This window comes from Podarcis bocagei, assembly GCF_964188305.1.
Source record: "Podarcis bocagei genome assembly, chromosome: 12".
Lineage (NCBI taxonomy): Eukaryota > Metazoa > Chordata > Lepidosauria > Squamata > Lacertidae > Podarcis > Podarcis bocagei.
Genome location: NC_138137.1, coordinates 21,311,255 through 21,330,634, shown reverse-complemented (window position 1 = coordinate 21,330,634; position 19,380 = coordinate 21,311,255). Strand labels below are relative to the sequence as shown.

The following is a 19,380-nucleotide window of genomic DNA, read 5'->3' as shown; positions in this document are numbered from 1 at the left end:
CATAATTATTATGATAATGTACTGTGAGGGGCAAAAATCCTATTTTTGTTGTTACATATATGCGTTTATGTGCAGTTGTGCAGCACATGGACATAACTCACATGCACACTTTTTTTTTTTTAGGAAGATGAAATACCTGATTCATGTAGCACTTCAAAATTCTTTGTAATAACCAAAGGGGGGGGGAGCTCCATAAATAACTTTACGGTATGGGTCAGTTTCCAAAGTTATTTTCAAGGCTGCAGTTTGAAACCTTAAAGCAAAAATAGCTGATCCAAGAAGTCAAATTACAGTGGTGCCCCGCAAGACGAATGCCTCGCAAAACGAAAAACTCGCTAGACGAAAGGGTTTTTCGTTTTTTTCGTTGCTTCGCTAGACGAATTTCCCTATGGGCTTGCTTCGCAAGACGAAAACGTCTTGCGAGTTTGTTCGCTTTTTTCTTAAAGCCACTTGAAGAGGCGCAGTTGCGACGGACCGTGTTTCGCAAGACGAGAAACATCGCAAGACGAAAAGACTCGCGGAACGAATTAATTTCGTCTTGCGAGGCACCACTGTACATATATAGGGTTTTTCTTCTTATTCTTCAAATGTAACGCCCTCCATGGCTGCTTGTTTTGCTATATCTATCAACCTGGATTTGGGTACGGATTCAGGATTTCAGTGCATGAAATAGCTTCCCCAGATCAGACTCTTGGAACAGTGTTTTCCTATCACATCACAGAAATGTGAACAAAATACATTTAAATGACTCAAGATGTGTTCAGCTGCAAAAACAAAATAAATCTGAAGATTATGCATATACCTACACGGCTCAACTAAGTATGGAAAACAAGAAGTAACAAAGAAGCATGATTAAAAGATATGTCGTGTCATTCTGCTGTTGTTTGTTAGCAGTTTCTTCAGCAGATCTAGGGAGGCAATTTTGTACCAAAAACTGATAGCCACAGCTCCACAAGAAAGCTGCAAAATGTACAAGTTTGCTAAAATTCAATATTGCCGTACCTCAAACATAAAGATATTAAAATTTAAAACAGCTTTCTATGACTAGTATGCTAATGATTGCTGAATATCTATGTAGTAAGGTATTCTCTAATATTCCCTTTATTTGTGAGGATTGGAGGTAAGTTTAAATACCATAGAATGGAAAACAGAATTGCTTTCTTATTACAACATAGAGCCACTGAATACATTTGGTTAGATCTGCAGGGACAATAAGACCTTGAGTCTGAACAGGCTCAGAAATGTCTGACTCCTTTCTCTCTCCTTTGGAGAGAATAGATAATCTATTGAGAATAGTAGCTGATAACAGAAGTGTCTTCACAGTTCAGACCCTGCTGTCATTAAAATGACAGTGTAACTAATTTCCCAATTAGCCTCCTGCTGTTAGATGGTTACAACTGCCATTTATTAAGCTTCTAAGACATTGAAGCATTTGCTTTTCTTAGGTTCTCAGAGATATGCTTCTGGTAGCCTAGGAAAGAATTTTGCTCCAAGTTTTTACGCTATAGCACCTGTGCGTTCTTAGGGTAGCCTGATGACATTTAGGAGAACTAATTTGTTCCAATAAAGTTACACCAGAGATCTTGCAAATAATCTTTTGCAAATCTCTGAGACCCAAATGCACCTTAGAATGAAATAAGTGAGAAATCTCAGATTGACAATATTGTTTCGGAGAGGTTTGGGGACTCCTCACATATCTAAACTGTAACCGGATCGCTTTCCTACTAGCAGACATACAGAAATCTCTCACATATGAATTTGTTAGGAATATTCTTATTGCAAAGATATGTTATACAATAGGGCTCGGCAATATCTGGTTTTCAGCATTGTGATATATCACCAGCTAAACAGTGCAATATATCACAATGTTTGAAATAAGGATGGAGCTCTTGTAGAGGCATTGGCTGGCTTCACAGTTTTCCGCACATTGTGATTTTTGTGTAGAACACACACACACATCATGGTTTGTGATATATTGTGTGTCAAAAATTATGAAACCAATATCACAACGTGGACTTCAAACTGGTTTTGGATGATATATCACTATATCGCCCAGCCCTATCAACACAGTAGATAATGTGTTCTCAGCTATGGAGAATCTAAATGGCACACTGTAAAGGACAGGAGAGATAACATTTTCTGAAACAGAAGAAAACAGGACTGATTCATGCACTACACTATAGTTTACTACACATAATGGTTAATAACCAGCAGCGGACAGTGTGGTGGGATGGTAGTGCTCACCTGCCCTGTGGTTGGTCATGTTGCTGTGGCTTACTGGGAGGTTGAGCAGTAGGGTGGCAGGGAGGTCAGCACAGTGCAAACACCCTACAGGAGCCACAAATGGGCTTCACCACTGTGTTTGCTCTGCACTGGCCTCGCTGCTATCTTGCCCCCTTCTTTCTTGGTAAGACACAGCAACATGACTGACCGGAGGTCAGATGAGTGTCACCACCTCAACATGTCATCAGCCACTGCTAATACAGTTTTTGCAGCAGCACGAATGGTGTGTGCTCAGAATTGGAGGGAAGATACAATACCAGCGAAGGAAGAATGGTAAAAGGTAAAGGGACCCCTGACCATTAGATCCAGTCGTGACCGACTCTGGGGTTGCGGTGCTCATCTCGCTTTATTGGCCAAGGGAGCTGGCATACAGCTTCTGGGTCATGTGGCCAGCAGGATTAAGCCGCTTCTCGCGAACCAGAGCAGCGCATGGAACGCCGTTTACCTTCCCACCGGAGTGGTACCTATTTATCTACTTGCACTTTGACGTTCTTTTGAACTGCTAGGTTGGCAGGAGCAGGGACCGAGCAATGGGAGCTCACTCTGTCTCGGGGATTCGAACCGCCGACCTTCTGATCAGCAAGTCCTAGGCTCTGTGGTTTAACCCACAGCGCCACCCTCATCCCCAGGAAGAATGGTAGATGAAGCTAATAGAATATATAGAAAGGGCAAGATGGACAGATAAGAGTAAGAGATCAGGATAAAAAAAACCATTCGAGGAAGATTGGAAATGTTTTATAGATTATTTGGAGAAATATTGCAAGCACTTTAAAAAAAGTTAACAGTAATAGAATAAATTCAGCAGTTAAAAATACCGAGATATAAAATGGGGAGAAATTAGAATATGTGGTAGAAAATAATGTAATAAAATGCACCATGGAAGTAGGGGGGTGAGGGGAGTCAATTGTGTGGTTTTTTATATTTGAAATTTTGTTATTGTTTCAAGTGTTAAATAAAAATAGAAAATAATAGTACAGCTTTTGCCGCATCAAATACTGATTTTAGGTTAACACAGCAGGGTGCAAATCTGACAGTAACTGTTTGGATGTGGAAAATACTTGATGTATTAGTGTCTGTGATAGCATCTCTAGCGGGTTGAAAAAAAGATTCTCCATGAGCTCCCTTTGGCTTATGTGTGTCTGCTGCCCATTCCCGAGACAGGCCAATTTAACAAAGAACAGATAAATGCTCTTCCATTTGCTCAGGTCTTTCCCTTTAAGCTTTGGATTTACTTGTTTGTTTAGCTGCTCACGTTTCCCATTTGGAGAATGTATCTGAAGACGAAATGAACAGGCTCTTGGGGATTGTGCTGGATGTCGAGTATCTCTTTGCCTGTGTTCACAAGGAAGAAGATGCAGATACCAAGCAAGTCTACTTTTACTTGTTCAAGGCAAGTCGCCGGTTTTTGTTTTGTTTCCCGGAATACATTCAGTGCTGCTGTAATCTTGCGTAAAACATCCGTAGAGATTGCTGCAAAAACTGAGCAATGTTACCATCAATTAGTGCACTGTATTTGGCTTGGATCCAGTGTGACGGTAATTCTGGGCTTGACTCATACAAGCCTTTCCTCTATATATGATAGAGTCTGTAGGTAATGCCCCGCAGAGGACCTTAAGGTCCATAAATAACAACACTTTGGAAGTCCCAAGCCTCAAGGAGGTTAGTTTGGTTTCAAGTAGGGCCAGGGCCTTTTCAGCACTGGCCCCGATGTGGTGGAATGCTCTGTCTCAAGAGACTAGGGCCCTACGGAATTTGACATCTTTCTGCAGGGCCTGCAAGATGGAGCTGTTCCGCCTGGCCTTCGGCTTAGACTCACTCTGACCCCTTATATGGGATTTGGTATATAAATTTTCCCTTGGCTTTTTTGCTGGCCCATGTAGGACCAGCATGGATAGCTGGCTCAGGTGAAGATCTGATGTTTCCTCCCATTATGGTCTTGATTTATGGACTACTACTAAAATGAGGCTGCATTTTAAGCTGTATTTTAATTGTTTGTTTGTTTGTTGTTGTTGCTGTTGTTGTTTTTCTATTATGTTTTATTGTAATTCATATTTGGTGCTAGCCACCCTGAGCCCGGCCTTGGCCGAGGAGGGCGGGGTATAAATTAAAATTTATTATTATATTATTGTATAATTGTTGTAGTTGCAAACCATAGGTTCTATCCAGTGAAGACATTCCTTTGGTGCGCGGATCTTTCCCCCTCCCTTTCCTCTTGCCACATGCCCCCTGCAGATCTCCTCCAGAGGCCTCAGGGAACCTGCAGAACAGATTTGGGGCATGTAGGGAGGAGGCAGAGGGGAAAGTTCCATTGCACAAGCAGAAGTTCTTGCACAAACAGGATGGCTTCATTGGATACTTTGGGCTTGGAGTACCAAATGGTGATATTCAGGACAATCCAAAGCATGGTGCTGAGTCATAGTGAATATGTAGCACCCTGCTCGTGGTTAACGCTTAGCTGGAATGAAATATTCAACGCAGCAATAGAGAAATTAAAATAATAATTTATTTGTCAGACAAATAAATGATAGGCACAGTGGTATATGGTTACCAAAGCTCTGCCCCCTCCAGCCCTGATGGCCAGCACTTATATTTCCTCAGCCCAGCCCCCTTGCTCCTCCTTTGGCTGACTCTGTCCAATCAGCCTGGTTGAAATTCCTATTGGCTGTTTGCTAGAACCAATCATAAAAGATACACCCATTTCCTATTACCTTTTATGGGAGACAAAGAGCTATATTTCCTTCTATCCATAAATGGCAGACAAGTAGCCATATATCTTACATTTGCCTCGACAAGGCACCTTAATTACCAGATCACCTTTTGCCCCTGTTGCCCCTGCATTCCAAAACAAATGGCTAAAACAAATGGCTCATGGTATTAAATTCTATCTAAACAGAGATCTTGGGTTCACATTCTCACACACCATCAATGAAATAAGAAGGTTGAATCCTGACAAGACAGAAGTACTGTTTTTGGGGGACAGGAGGCGGGCAGGTGTGGAGGATTCCCTGGTCCTGAATGGGGTAACTGTGCCCCTGAAGGACCAGGTGCGCAGCCTGGGAGTCATTTTGGACTCACAGCTGTCCATGGAGGCACAGGTCAAATCTGTGTCCAGGGCAGCTGTTTACCAGCTCCATCTGGTACGTAGGCTGAGACCCTATCTGCCTGCGGACTGTCTCGCCAGAGTGGTGCATGCTCTGGTTATCTCCCGCTTGGACTACTGCAATGCACTCTACGTGGGGCTACCTTTGAAGGTGACTCGGAAACTACAACTAATCCAGAATGCGGCAGCTAGACTGGTGACTGGGAGCGGCCGCCGAGACCATATAACACCGGTCTTGAAAGACCTGCATTGGCTCCCAGTACGTTTCCGAGCACAATTCAAAGTGTTGGTGCTGACCTTTAAAGCCCTAAACGGCCTCGGTCCAGTATACCTGAAGGAGCGTCTCCACCCCCATCATTCTGCCCGGACGCTGAGGTCCAGCGCCGAGGGCCTTCTGGCGGTTCCCTCATTGCGAGAAGCAAAGCTACAGGGAACCAGGCAGAGGGCCTTCTCGGTAGTGGCGCCCGCCCTGTGGAACGCCCTTCCAGCAGATGTCAAAGCGATAAACAACTACCTGACATTCAGGAGACATCTTAAGGCAGCCCTGTTCAGGGAAGTTTTTAACGGGTGATATTTTATTGTATTTTTGGTTTTTATGGAAGCCGCCCAGAGTGGCCGGGGAGGCCCAGCCAGATGGGCGGGGTATAAATAATAAATTATTATTATTATTATAATCTAACATTTCTTACTTTCTAAATCCTTTGCATAATTACATTAAGCCAACAAATCTCATACATAACATAGATAGCTTTTTAGAAGAAAAGGCCTTTGCAAAGTAAAAAAGGAACTCAGTAAAAACAGCTTCAAAAGAAGCCTCTTCAGTTTACACCCCCCTTTCCCAGCCAGCTGCTTTTCCCATTAGCTTTTCCCAAAATTTCTTGCCCTTTAACTCTCTCAGTATACCTTAAACCTTAGGAAAATATGGCTAGAGTCTGATGGGAAGCACATGGTATTATTTTCTGTTAAACAATAAATCTTACTATTTACCAACACTTAATTAGTGTTTTTGCAGCTTGATTGTATTCTGTAATATGTAGGGTCAGTGTAACATTTGCTCCCAGCCTATAATTTCCTTTTACAACTTTGAGAAACTTGTCTCCTGCTACTGCTATAAATCAGGGGGGCCCTTGTTCAGGAGAGCAGGAAGATAAACAACTGCCAAAGTACTTAGCCAGCTGGTTTCTGCCTGGCATGAAACATACAGACATTTGCAAATATATCTTTAAGCTCATTTTAAAATACAGGCCTTGATCAGATGCCTCAAATACAAATAATCTGGGACTCTCAGATTAGCCAAGCCCAAAACCAAAAGTCTCATTTGGATGCAATTTGGCTTGCCGGCTTCTAAAAGTGACCATGAGGTGATTGATAATTTAAACATTTATCAGTTTTAGACCCTTAAGTAGCAGCAGTTGCCAGGACATTGTCCTGTTCGCCCCTGCGTAGTTCCTTCCTTATTTCAGATATCGTGATATAGTGATACATCGCGATGTTTAGCTGGTGATATATTGCAGTATTGAAAACCAGTTATTACCCAGCCCTAGTTAGAATCTATTTTATTTATTTATTCTTTAAAAATCTCTTTTCGACAGCTTTTGAGGAAGTGTATATTACAGATGGGAAAACCTGTTGTAGAAGGATCTTTGGAGAGCCCCCCGTTTGAGAAACCTAGTATTGAACAGGTAAAGTAACACCTATACAGAGTCATCTCCTATCAGTATATGAAGTGTCTTGCTGACTTGGGGCTGAGAATGATGACTAAAGACTTTTAGGAATATTAGGTGGTGTTATAGATCAAGTACCCAGTGAGAAACAAGAGGTCTGCAGACTAGCTATGCCATGCTAGTTGACTGAAGTTAGCTTGGCTGGTGCAGATTTGATTTATGTGCAAAAGTGGGGCTTCCCTGTTATTGGGAACACTCACTCAGTTGTGGTTTCCATGCTTACCAATGGGAGCACATATGCACCTCTGGACTGCAGTTAGGAAAGACCCCCTGCCCCCTTTCACACTTCTGCAATTTCATTCGGACAGTTGCCCATCCTGTCTTTAAAGTTACTACTCTAAATGGTTTCCCTGGCTTTGCTAAGAGACTTTTTGTGAGTTGCCAGCGGTGGAGAGTAGTCTGCTGCTTGGGGGGGGGGGAGCTTAAAACCCCACATACGGCCCACAATTGTACTAAATCAGGGAGTGCAAACCTTTTTGGGCACATTTGGAATTTTGACACAGAGTCTGCACCTCCCTGTCTTGTTGCGTCTATTCTCTAGGTCACAGCTGACAGATAGACAAAACACACACAAACACACACTTTGCTTTTCGGCAGAGTCTGGGAAAGTTGATTCCAAATTCATTTGACTGTTAAGATAATCCGTGACAGCCAGTGGCATGGTCATTCGACAAGCTACATCTATAGGAGAAAGTCCTTATTTATATTGAAGAGGTGGTTTCGGTTTCTCTTCCAGAGATTTACTTACACGTGTCACCTGTGCTGTTTGGATTTTGAAAAAGATAAAATGTGAAGTGGATCTTATATAAATAATTTTTATTGAGATTTAAGATCACCCACCAACACCCACCAACACCAGTAAAACATCAAATCTTATTACATATATCCTACTTTATGCTCCGTAGAGCTGTTGACTTCCGTCCTTCCCTTCCATCAGTTTTCCTATTCTATTCTATAGTTCACAGTTTCTTTGATTAGATATTACAACATGACATAAGATTTACTTCAATCCTGCCGAAGTTTTCAAATTTGTACAGTTCTCACTTATATAGATCAAAAATTTACACCATTCTTTTTGGTACTTTGTCTCCTCCTGATTGCGAATTCTGTGTGTCAATTTAGCCATCTCAGCGTATTCAACCAGCTTTATCTGCCATTCTCCTATTGTCGGCATCTCCTGTTGCTTCCACTTTTGAGCTATCAGAACTCTAGCTGCTGTTGTTGCGTACAAATATAATCTTTGATCAGTCTTCTTAATATCTTCTCCCACCAGACCTAGCAAGAATTCTTCCGGCTTTTGGGGAAAGCTATACTTAAACATCTTTTTTAACTCGTTATAAATCGATTCCAATAACTCTTTTAATTTATTACATGACCACCACATATGAAAGAAGTCGCCATCCTTTTCCTTGCATTTCCAGCAAGTTTTACTACTAGTCCTGTACATTTTTGCCAATTTGGTGGGAGTAAGATACCAACGATAGACCATCTTCATAACATTCTCTTTTAAGGCAGAACAAGCGGTGAATTTTATACTCTCATTCCAGAGTTTGGCCCATACATCATAGTCTATGTTGTGTCCTAGATCAATAGCCCATTTTATCATAGCCTCTTTAATAAGTTCGTCTTTTGTATTCCATTCTAATAGGAGATTATACATTTTTGAAAGTAGTTTAGACTTACTTTCTATAATGTCTGTTTGAAATTTCGATTTTTTGTCTTCAAATCCTAATTTTTTGTCCTCTTTAAAAACATCATTGACTTGATGGTATTGCAACCATCCTGTCAATTTTCCAGCAATACAATCATAAGGCTTCAATTTCCAACCTTTTTCGGCCTTCATCAGAATCTCCTCATAGGTGGCCCCTCTCCCTTCTATGTTCAGTTTTTTAACTGTTAACATATCAATTGGTGACACCCACCACGGTGTTTTCCTTTCCAACAAATTCTTGTTTCTGTCCCAGACTTCAAATAGAGCACCCCTTATCACATGATTTGTAAACCCTTTATGCACTTTTGCCTTACCATACCAAAGATAGGAGTGCCATCCAAATCTATTGTTGTGCCCCTCCAAATCTAACAAATCTGGGTTCTCCTGGGTTATCCACTCCTTTATCCAACATAAACACGCTGCTTCATAATAGAGTTTCAGATCAGGTACAGCGAACCCCCCTCTTTCTTTCTTATCGGTCAGTATTTTAAATTTGATCCTTGGTCTTCTCCCTTGCCATATAAAACGCGAGAGAGTCTTTTGCCACTCTTTAAATTGTCTTAAACCTCTTATTGTCGGGATTGTCTGGAACAAAAATACCATTTTCGGTAATAAGTTCATTTTGATCGCTGACATTCTTCCAGTCATTGACAGCTTTAGTCTGTCCCATATTTCTAAATCTCTTTTAATCTCCTTCCAGACTGGTTGGTAATTGTCACTGAATAAGTTTATGTTCTTTGCCGACATCCAAATTCCCAAATATTTAACTTTTTTGACCACCTTGATTTCAGTTTCTTGTTCTAACCTTTCTACTTCACTTTTTTCTAATTTTTTGCCTAACATTTTCGTCTTTGTCTTATTCAATTTAAATCCTGCCAGTTGCCCAATTTTTTCCATTTCTTCTAATGCTATTTTTACACTTTCTTGGGGTTCTTCTAAGGTTAATACCATGTCATCCGCGTAGGCCTTAAGTTTGAATTCTTTGGCGCCTATTTTGACCCCTTTTATCTCTGTTCTTCCTCTCAGGCAATTTATTAGTACTTCTAATACACTGATAAAAAGCAGCGGAGATAGTGGGCAGCCTTGTCTGGTACCCTTTGTAATGTCAAATGAGTCTGTTAAGGTGTTGTTCACAATTAATTTTGCTTTCTGCTCTGAGTAAATTTCCTCAATTCCTCTTAAAAAGGTGCCACAGATCCCCATCTTTTCTATACTCTTCTTCATAAATGACCAGGATACATTATCAAATGCTTTTTCAGCATCAATGAACATCAGTATGGCTGGCTTATCATTTCTTACTTCCAGGTATTCCAATATATTAATAATATGTCTCACATTATCCTTCAATTGCCTACCTGGCAAGAAACCTCCCTGGTCTCTATGAATTAAATCATTTAATATTGTATCTGTTGGCCAAGATGTCCGCAAAAAGTTTATAGTCATGGTTTAACAATGATATCGGTCTGAAATTTTTAACACTCTGATGGTCCGTATCTTGTTTGGGGATCAACGTTATGTAAGCCTCCTTCCAGGAGTTTTCCCTTTTCCTTGTAAAATAGCATTCATTACTTCCCCTAGAACCGGTACTAGCTGCTCACCAAGTGATTTATAATACTTAGAGGTTAACCCATCCAGTCCTGGGGCTTTACCTTGTTTCATCTTCTTTATTGACTTTTGGATTTTTTGATTGGTTATTGGGGCGTTTAATTGTTCTCTTTCCTCCAATGATACCTGTTTTCCTTTGTAAATTTCCAGATATCTTTCTATCTTTTTTATATCTTCTTTTTCTTTCCTGTAAAGTTCCTTATAGAATCCTTGAAAGGCTCTTCTTATTTCTTTTGGATCTTCCGTCAGCTGTTCCCCTATCCTGATTTTATTAATTAAATTTTGACTTTGACGTTTTCTCAGCTGCCATTCCAGAAGCTTCCCAGTTTTATTTGCCGATTCAAAGATTTTTTGTCTCATTAACTTTGCTTTCCATTCCACTTCCTGATTCACCAACATGGAATACTGAGTTTGTAGCATTTTGATAGTATGTTTAATTTGTTCATCTTTAGGTTTTATTATCATTTTTCTCTCATTTTCCATGAGTTGAACCAGAATTTCTTCTTTTTTTCTTTCTCTTTCTTTCTTTTTATGGCTATTTTGCTGGATGTGAAGTGGATCTTAACTAGCCACTAGAGAGAATGCAGTCATTAAATAGGAAATATGCATTTAGTCCCCCCCCCCATTTTTTAATTAGTTTTCACAGTATTATAAACAAACAAACAAACAAACAAACACATAAGACAAACAAACATAAATCATAGCCTTATTGAGAATTACACTTACTAACTTTGTTAAGTGACTTCCTCGCTTCCCCTTGGGTGAATTTCATTGCATGTCCTTTTAACGGTTTTCCAAATCCCAATTCTTATAAAATTTAACTTAGACATTAACATCCTTAAATCTTCACCTTATGGAATTAAACATATTAATTCATCACTTAGTGTGGTGTAGTGGTTAAGAGCGGTAGTCACGTAATCTGGGAAACTGGGTTCGTGTCTCCACTCCTCCACATGCAGCTGCTGGGTGACCTTGGGCCAGTCACACTTCTGTGAAGTCTCTCAGCCCCACTCACCTCACAGAGTGTTTGTTGTGGGGGAGGAAGGGAAAGGAGAATGTTAGCCGCTTTGAGACTCCTGAAGGGGAGTGAAAGGCGGGATATCAAATCCAAACTCTTCTTCTTCTTCTTAACATAAATAAAATCCTAAATATGCATTTAGAGCCTCGTCTTCCTTTTGATTTACAAATGGTCTCATTTATTTGTCGTCTCTTTTGAAGGGAGTTAATAATTTTGTGCAATACAAATTTAGTCACTTACCGTCGAAAGAGAGGCAAACGATAGTAGAGCTGGCTAAAATGTTCCTGAATCGCATCAACTACTGGCACCTGGAGACACCTTCCCAGCGAAGACAGAGGTCACCTAATGACGACATTGCTAGCTACAAAGTGAACTACACAAGGTAACAGTGTCTTGTTTCAGGTATTCATTTGTACCTGTAGGATCAGTTCCAGTAGGTAGCGGGTGCCATTTGCCCTTTCCATATTACGTACATGGAAGGAAAGTCTGTTTGTAGGGTCAAGCTGTAGACAAAAGCACAACCTACGAGTTCCAATGCAATCTACCTGTGATGACCAGATGCTAGGGAATGGCAGCAGGGCTAGTAGATGCCACCATTCCTCAATAAAATATTTTCTTGCTCCTGTTGAGGCCGTCCTTATTTTGCCCTGTCTTTTGGTGCTGCCTAACAATGTTCCTGTTGCAGATGTCTATGGTTTTGTGGCCAAGCCTTTAGGAGGGTGCTAATGAATTTGCTTTGCAGGTGCAAGTTCTGTGTGAGTAACCTGCTTACTGTGTGCATATTCCCAGCATTTTGGGCAGGATTTTGCAAGCAACATGATTGCTACAATACCTAGAGTCAGCTGCTTGGAAAAGGGAAATTTTTGCACAATCTTCCTAAAACGACCCACCTCCCCACACATTTTAGTGCCTCGTGCAAAGGTCCTGTTCTGCTGCAGTATCAAAACTGGCTTAGTGGGGGCAAGGAAGGCTTTGCACACCTCAGGGCCCGTTCTGTTCCCTGAAATTTCTCCAGGGAAGGGTGCAAACATCTTGCATCTAGAGAATATCATGTTCACTGAGGTTCCTGCATTGCTGGGGATTGGACTAGGTCATCATCATCATCAGATGACATAGCAATAAAATAAAATAATGTACTGAAGATAGAGGTTAAAACTTAAACCATACAAAATACATTTTGGACATTTACAGGACTACAGTTCTCTGATTTGTCGATCTACATTTGTTTAGATGTCAGTAGATGCCTGAGCTGGAAGAGCTAGTGGCTTACGTTTGACCCAGTTTTGCAACTCTTATTCTACAATTTGGACCTGCTAGAAGTTTTCTAGTGTGCATGTAGCTACGGAATTTTGATGTGTTTTCTAACCAGATTCTTCGCTGCAAATGTCGTGATTCTGGATATTAATTAAATATACTTTTTGTTAAGAGGATCCCTGCTCTAAGGTGAATTGATGTGAATAGAGTAGTTAGGTTTTGAAAGGAGATATGTTTTCATATTAGTTTGGATCCGTTACCTGGGTTTATTCTATCTTAATATTTCCCCCTTCGCAGGTGGTTGTGCTACTGCAACGTGCCCCAGTTTTGTGACAGTCTACCTCGATACGAAACCACGCAAGTTTTTGGGAGAACACTGCTGCGCTCCGTCTTTACCGTCATGAGAAGGCAACTCCTAGAACACGCAAGACAGGAAAAGGACAAGCTTCCACCTGAGAAACGAACGCTAATACTCACACATTTTCCTAAGTAATTTTGCTTTTGTTGTGAACTTTCTGATTAACATAAAATGTATTTATTATTATTATTATTATTATTATTATTATTATTATTATTATTAAAATTTGTATACCGCCCTTCATCCACAGATCTCAGGGCGGTTCACAACATCAAAATATAATATAAAAGCACAAAATGCATAGTAAAAACAAAAACAGACCGATAAACTCCGCCTCCCACAAAACATTTAAAAGGGTATCAGATGTTAATCAGCCAAAGGCCTGGTTGAAGAGGAAGGTTTTGCCTGGCACTTAAAGGTGTATCATGAAGGCCAACCTCTCTGGGGGAAGCATTCCACAAATGGAGAGCCACAACAGAAAAAGCCCTTTCTTGTGTTGACACCCTCCAGACCTCTTGAGGAGGAGGAACATGTCACCGCTTAAAATTAGCCGCCCCTTCTTTAATACAAAAGGAACTGAGTCAGCATGAGTCAGCGGCCTACAAGGAATCGGCAAAGCCTACATGACTCATGCAAACCTTTATCTACCTATGTCTATAAATATATAGAGTTGTCATTGATTGTGTGTGTTGTGGGTTGGTTGGATGGTAGAAAGTTGGCTGCGTTTGATATGTAGTTCATAGTTAATGTAGTTATGATATGTAGGTCCTAGTTGGAGAAGACTTTTTTTTAGAATAAAATCAGCATTCTGCAAAGTACTCCTTCTCGAGTACTCTTTGTGCCGACTGGGGTCTGAGGACCAAGCAAAGGAGGTCAAAACCTTTTCCTTTTCAAACACTGGCAGAACACAAAGAAGGCCTCAGATGATGATCTCAGGGTCCAGGTGGGTTCACATGGAGAGAGGCAGTCCTTGAAGTATTGCAGTCCTGAGCCGTTTAAGGCTTTATAGGTCAAAACCAGCTCTTTGAATTGCGCCTGGGAACTAATTGGCAGCCAGTGTGGTCAGGCCAGCATTGGTGCAATATGCTCAAACCGTCTTGTTCCACTGAGCAACCTGGCCACTGAATTCTGCACGAGCTCAAGTTTCTGTACCATCTTCAGAGGCAGCCCTGTGTACAACACACGGCAGTAGTCATGCAGTAGAAATGGACATGTTGCCTTTTGTGGTTTGCAGGAGACAATCCATGAGCCTGGGTTTGGAAGTAGTGCTGCATCAAACCATAGCTTAGTTTTGAGTAGTGCCAGGCCCTGGGGAAAGAGGGCTGTGGCTGCTATCTTAGCTCTGGGAATCCCACTTTCCCCCCATTTACACTAAGACATGTTTGGCTTAGCATTACGTGTGAAGTGGGCCTTTGTATGCGGTTCTGTCTGGGCATAGGCAGAAAAGCAGGATAAGAATGCAGTGAAACAAATATTTTAAAAAATCTCAGTGAAATTTGGTCTAGCTTTCAATTAACTGATCTTAATGACTTTCTTAAGATATGTATAATGAATGTGTTATGTGATAAACATTGGCTCAGAACCTGAGTTTTCACTGTGTGGCTGGAGAGAGCTTCCGCTCGTTGGAAAGCGGTCCTGCAGTGAACAGAAGCTCCTTCTGTTCACGGAGCAAAAATGTATACTCCAAGCCAGGCATTTCTGGAGTTGACCTGCTGTTAAAGTTGATGAAATTCATACCCCAAGATTTAGCTCCACAAGGGTTGGATTGAAATTGTTTCTGTTCAGGACTCAAAATGAGCTCCAAAGGTCCAAAACTTCATGGTTGGACGGCAATATGCCAGCTTCGCCACACCATCTGAAACCATAGTTGTGGTTTAATGTGTGTGAGGCTAATTCGCTTTAGCCTTTTACAGGCTGCATTTCATTGTATATTATATATTTAGAGAGAGAGAGAGAGAGAGAGAGAGAGTGTTAGAGAGAGAGTTATTCAAACGACATCATTTAATATAAATATTTTATGCTGTATTAGTTTATGTGTCTGTGTGGTAGGATTTGAAAGTGGTCTTTTGTACCCTAATGAGTTCAAGTATCTATTGTTTCCCTTCATTTCATTTTCAATAATTTAGCAGAAGCTACTCGCTTGCATTTTTAGACCTATCAACACAGTGCAGTGCATTACATAGCTTGCGACTTTATAAGTAGTGTGTCTTGCCGTGCAGCTTGGTGGGGAAAGCCATGAAGATGTCAGTTTACATAATAATTGTACTGTAACAGGAATAATTTATTCATGACTGCTTGCATTTCAAACACATTAGTGGGACAATAGCAAAAGGTACCATGTAATTACCTTTTTTTTAAGCTGCCGGTTTAGCAAAGAACAAATTGCTCAGCAGTAACATGCGGCTCTTTAATAGTGACTGCTTCATCATGAAGAAACATTGGCAAAGTAGTGTCTCTGATGAGATGAGTTAAATATCTAATGTTGCAAAGTTTCCACACACTCAGATCTTTCAGAGAACAAATAGGATAAGGATAAAGATAAAGAAAGATCTTTATGCCTGTCTATCTAGGCTTGCTTCTCTTAGAACTAAGGGTGTGGGAACAAAGATTGTGAAAGTGAAAGAAACTGTTCTATGAGAATTATTAAGGGTTTTTCTTTTTAAAATAACCAGCCCTATGTCCTTTTTGATGAGCTGGCTGTTTTCGCACCATCTCATGGAACAGTTTCTTTCTCTTCCAGAATTTGTTTATATCCACTTGTTCTTTGAGAGTCTAGGGCAGCCTTCCCCAAGCTGGTGCCCTCCATATCTTTTGGACTACAACTCCCACCATCCCTGACCATTGATCTTGATGGCTGAGGCTGATGGGAGTTGGAGTCCAGAACATCTGGAAGGCACCAGGTTGGGTAAAGACTGGACTAGGGATTAGTTAGGGTGTGCCTGAGTCTGATCGCAGTGACATAATCACGACTAATGCCATATTTCCACCACACTGAAGGCAATTATAGTTGACTAATGCATCAGAAGGCTGATCGCCGAAGAATTGATGCTTTTGAATTATGGTGCTGGAGGAGACTCTTGAGAATCCCATGGACTGCAAGAAGATCAAACGCATCCATTCTGAAGGAAATCAGCCCTGAGTGCTCACTGGAAGGACAGATTGTGACGTTGAGGCTCCAATACTTTGGCCACCTCATGAGAAGAGAAGACTCCCTGGAAAAGACCCTGATGTTGGGAAAGATGGAGGGCACAAGGATAAGGGGACGACACAGGACAAGATGGTGGGACAGTGTTCTCGAAGCTACCAGCATGAGTTTGACCAAACTGCGGGAGGCAGTGGAAGACAGGAGTGCCTGGCGTGCTCTGGTCCATGGGGTCACGAAGAGTCGGACACGACTAAACGACTAAACAAATGCATCTTGGAATTACGCTGCAAATCAACCTGAATGAGGCTGTCATGATGTTGTGTTAGCAATGTGATTTTGTTGGCTTTGCAACAGAGACAGATTGGCCCAGTTCAGCCAATCATTGAGGATTTTGTAAAACCATGGCACATGAAGCTGTAAATGAGCACATTTTGCTCTGCTTTCATGTGCTGGGTTTGGTGTGGAGAGCTTGGTTTATATTAATCCAGAGTTCCGTCTTACGTCTGAACCATGTGACCCGGGTTTATTGCCCTGGTGTGATTTAAATCAGAGGTCTGTAGTCCAGATGTAATAAGAAGAGCTGTGCTGGACCTCTCTAGTCCAGCATCACCAGTGGCCAAAGAGAAGCCATTTGGCAGGCCACAGGTAGGACATGAGGTAAATAACATTCTTCTGCTGTCATAAACCATGGTTTAGTGCAATATCTATTTTAAAAGAAGTCCCACTAAGTTTGCTGGGGCTTGCAGCCTCACATGAATGTTAAATCATTTTTAAAAAAATAATCATTCTTGCTGTGAGCAATATTTCCACACAAAACGAGTGACTCAGCTGGTCAAACTTCGGTTTAGAATTCTGAGCGAGTTCTTATTTTTCAAAGCAGAATTCTCAACAGACCTCAGTGAAAGGATTAAGCAGGCATATCCTTAATAGTATGAGGGTTTTCTAATATTGCATGATTATCATCTTAATGCATAGCCCGGTCAGATATTTCGATGTTTCAAAGGAAGCTCTCTAGTATTATTCATGAAATGCCTAGCAGGATCTGAATAATGGCAGCATAAACTTCTTTTAAATGTTTGTTCAGATTTTTTTTAGCTATTTACAGGCCTAAATAGTGAAGGCTTTCCAGTATCTTCTAGCATAAATGTTCCTAGATTTTCTGCTGTGACCTTGAAGGCAGTACCTCCATGAACGAGCCCCAGGCAATGGGATGGGACAGGACAGAAGTAAAAGCTCACTTCTAATGGTTCTGAAGCAGGAATGAGAAACCCAAGCCCCCCACCTCATGTTGCTGGACTACAACTCCTATCCTTGAGAACTGGCCGTGCTGGCTGAAGTTGATGGCAGTTAGAGCCCAATGACATCTAGAGGGCTTCAGGTTCCTCATCCCTGGTATAGAAAATACTCCAAAACAAACTTGTGAGCTTCTAAGGCTGCAGCCCTGTACTGACATACCTGGGAGTCAGCCCTATTGAACAGAAATGTACTTACTCCTGAGTAGACAAGGATAGGATCATACTGTAAATGACTTTATACAATGTAGAGAAGGGGGGAATTTAAAAAAAACAACATGGCGGTGACAACAATTGTCGGCAGTTGTGATGAGTAGTCACGCCAGCTAGAGTAGCTCAAGAATTTTTATAAGCATCTAACAAATGCATTAGATATATAAGCAAATGATTTCACATCAGTACTGTGCTTTTTCTCTCAACTGTTGTTAAATTTCATCAGAAATTTGCAACGGACCATTTTTCCAAAAGTGTTTTTTGTTTGTTCAGCTTGTTCCTGTTTTGATTATTATTATGAAGCAAGGTATGTTTTTCTTGATAGATAAGACTTCCATCTATTAATGCTGCCTCAATTCCTGTGTTAAGGTTCCTGTCCATGCTGGAGGAAGAGGTGTACAGTCAAAGTTCTCCTATCTGGGATCCAGATTTCATAGCATCATCTTCTCGAAGTGCCCAGCTAGGCATCCAGACAGGTAAATGTAATGTGGTGCAGGACAGAATGAAAGTCAAATTAGACATGGATGCTATGCAAACAGCAGCTGTTGGGACAGCCTGAGCTGCCTATGCAGTGGGGAATGGGAAAATTCACCCTTTCTCTTCCTGACTACAATCCCCTCTCTGAAGCTGCCATTTGCATTTCAATGAAAGCTCCCATTAACACCAACTGGAGGATTCCCTGAACATGTAAATATCTTCAGGGGGGCTCTACTTAGTGCCCATCATTCCTACATTCAATGTTGTTTTCTTTCTGTCTCCTTGCAGTTATCAGCCGCCCCCCTGTGGTAAGGTCTGTTCCTTACAGTGCAAGCCCCTCCTCTCTAGAGCAACCCAGTGGTGGAAGTATGAGTCCTGTTTGCAAGGCTGCTTCTAGTCTGGACCCGAATCTAGGTAACGTGAAGAGCAGTGGGCTTCTAGCTTTTTTTTTGTGCTCAAGCTAGGGAATCTGCATGGAATTTCTGCTGAGCAAGCCCCATTGAATAGAATGGGAGTTGAGCAATATAAAGCTGTCGGTGATGCCCCACGTTGATAGTTTGTGCAACAAAAAGGGTTCTAGCCATTGTACTACAGTGTTGGTGTCTGCTGTTAGTTTTGCTTCATGCTATTTAGAGGGCTTAACTATCAGTCGGGTTGGCCAGGTCCCAACTCTGAAACCCAGTCTCTTTGGCAGGTAGGGGACGTGGGTGGCGCTGTGGTCCAAACCACTGAGCCTCTTGGGCTTGCTGATCAGAAGGTCTGCAGTTCTAATCCGAGTGAATGGGTGAGCTCCCATTGCTCTATCCCAGCTCCTGCCAACTTAGCAGTTCAAAAGCACACCAGTGCAAGTAGATAAATAGGTACCGCTGTGGCGGGAAGGTAAACGGTGTTTCTATGCGCTCAGGTTTCTGTTACGGTGTTCCGTTGTGCCAGAAGCGGTTTGGTCATGCTGGCCACATGACCTGAAAAGCTGTCTGTGGACAAATGCCGGCTCCTTCGGCCTGAAAGCGAGATGGGTGCCGCAACCCCATAGTCGCCTTTGACTGGGGTCCTTTACCTTTACTTTCACCTCTTTGGCAGGGCTCAACCCTCAGACATGTGAAGCAACTAAATGAGGGCTTATCCACACTTAACTTTCTTTCGCTCTTTCCAGCCGTGGTCTGGGCTTTCCAGGTCTGTGTGTGTCCAACCAGTGTAGAC

At 41.6% G+C, this 19,380-nt stretch overlaps 1 protein-coding gene across 3 annotated transcripts in view; it reads left to right on the top strand.

Moving 5' to 3' along the window:
- KAT2B (lysine acetyltransferase 2B) overlaps nt 1–19,380 on the top strand; it is a 48,692-nt gene that overhangs the window by 14,085 nt on the left and 15,227 nt on the right. For all 3 annotated transcript variants that reach the window (XM_081164465.1, XM_081164464.1, XM_081164466.1), the window contains exons 3-8: nt 3,528–3,673; nt 6,976–7,065; nt 11,642–11,823; nt 12,993–13,184; nt 18,073–18,179; nt 18,469–18,594. In XM_081164465.1, coding sequence (XP_081020591.1) covers nt 3,528–3,673; nt 6,976–7,065; nt 11,642–11,823; nt 12,993–13,184; nt 18,073–18,179; nt 18,469–18,594 — 843 coding nt within the window. The remainder of the gene's footprint in view (nt 1–3,527; nt 3,674–6,975; nt 7,066–11,641; nt 11,824–12,992; nt 13,185–18,072; nt 18,180–18,468; nt 18,595–19,380) is intronic.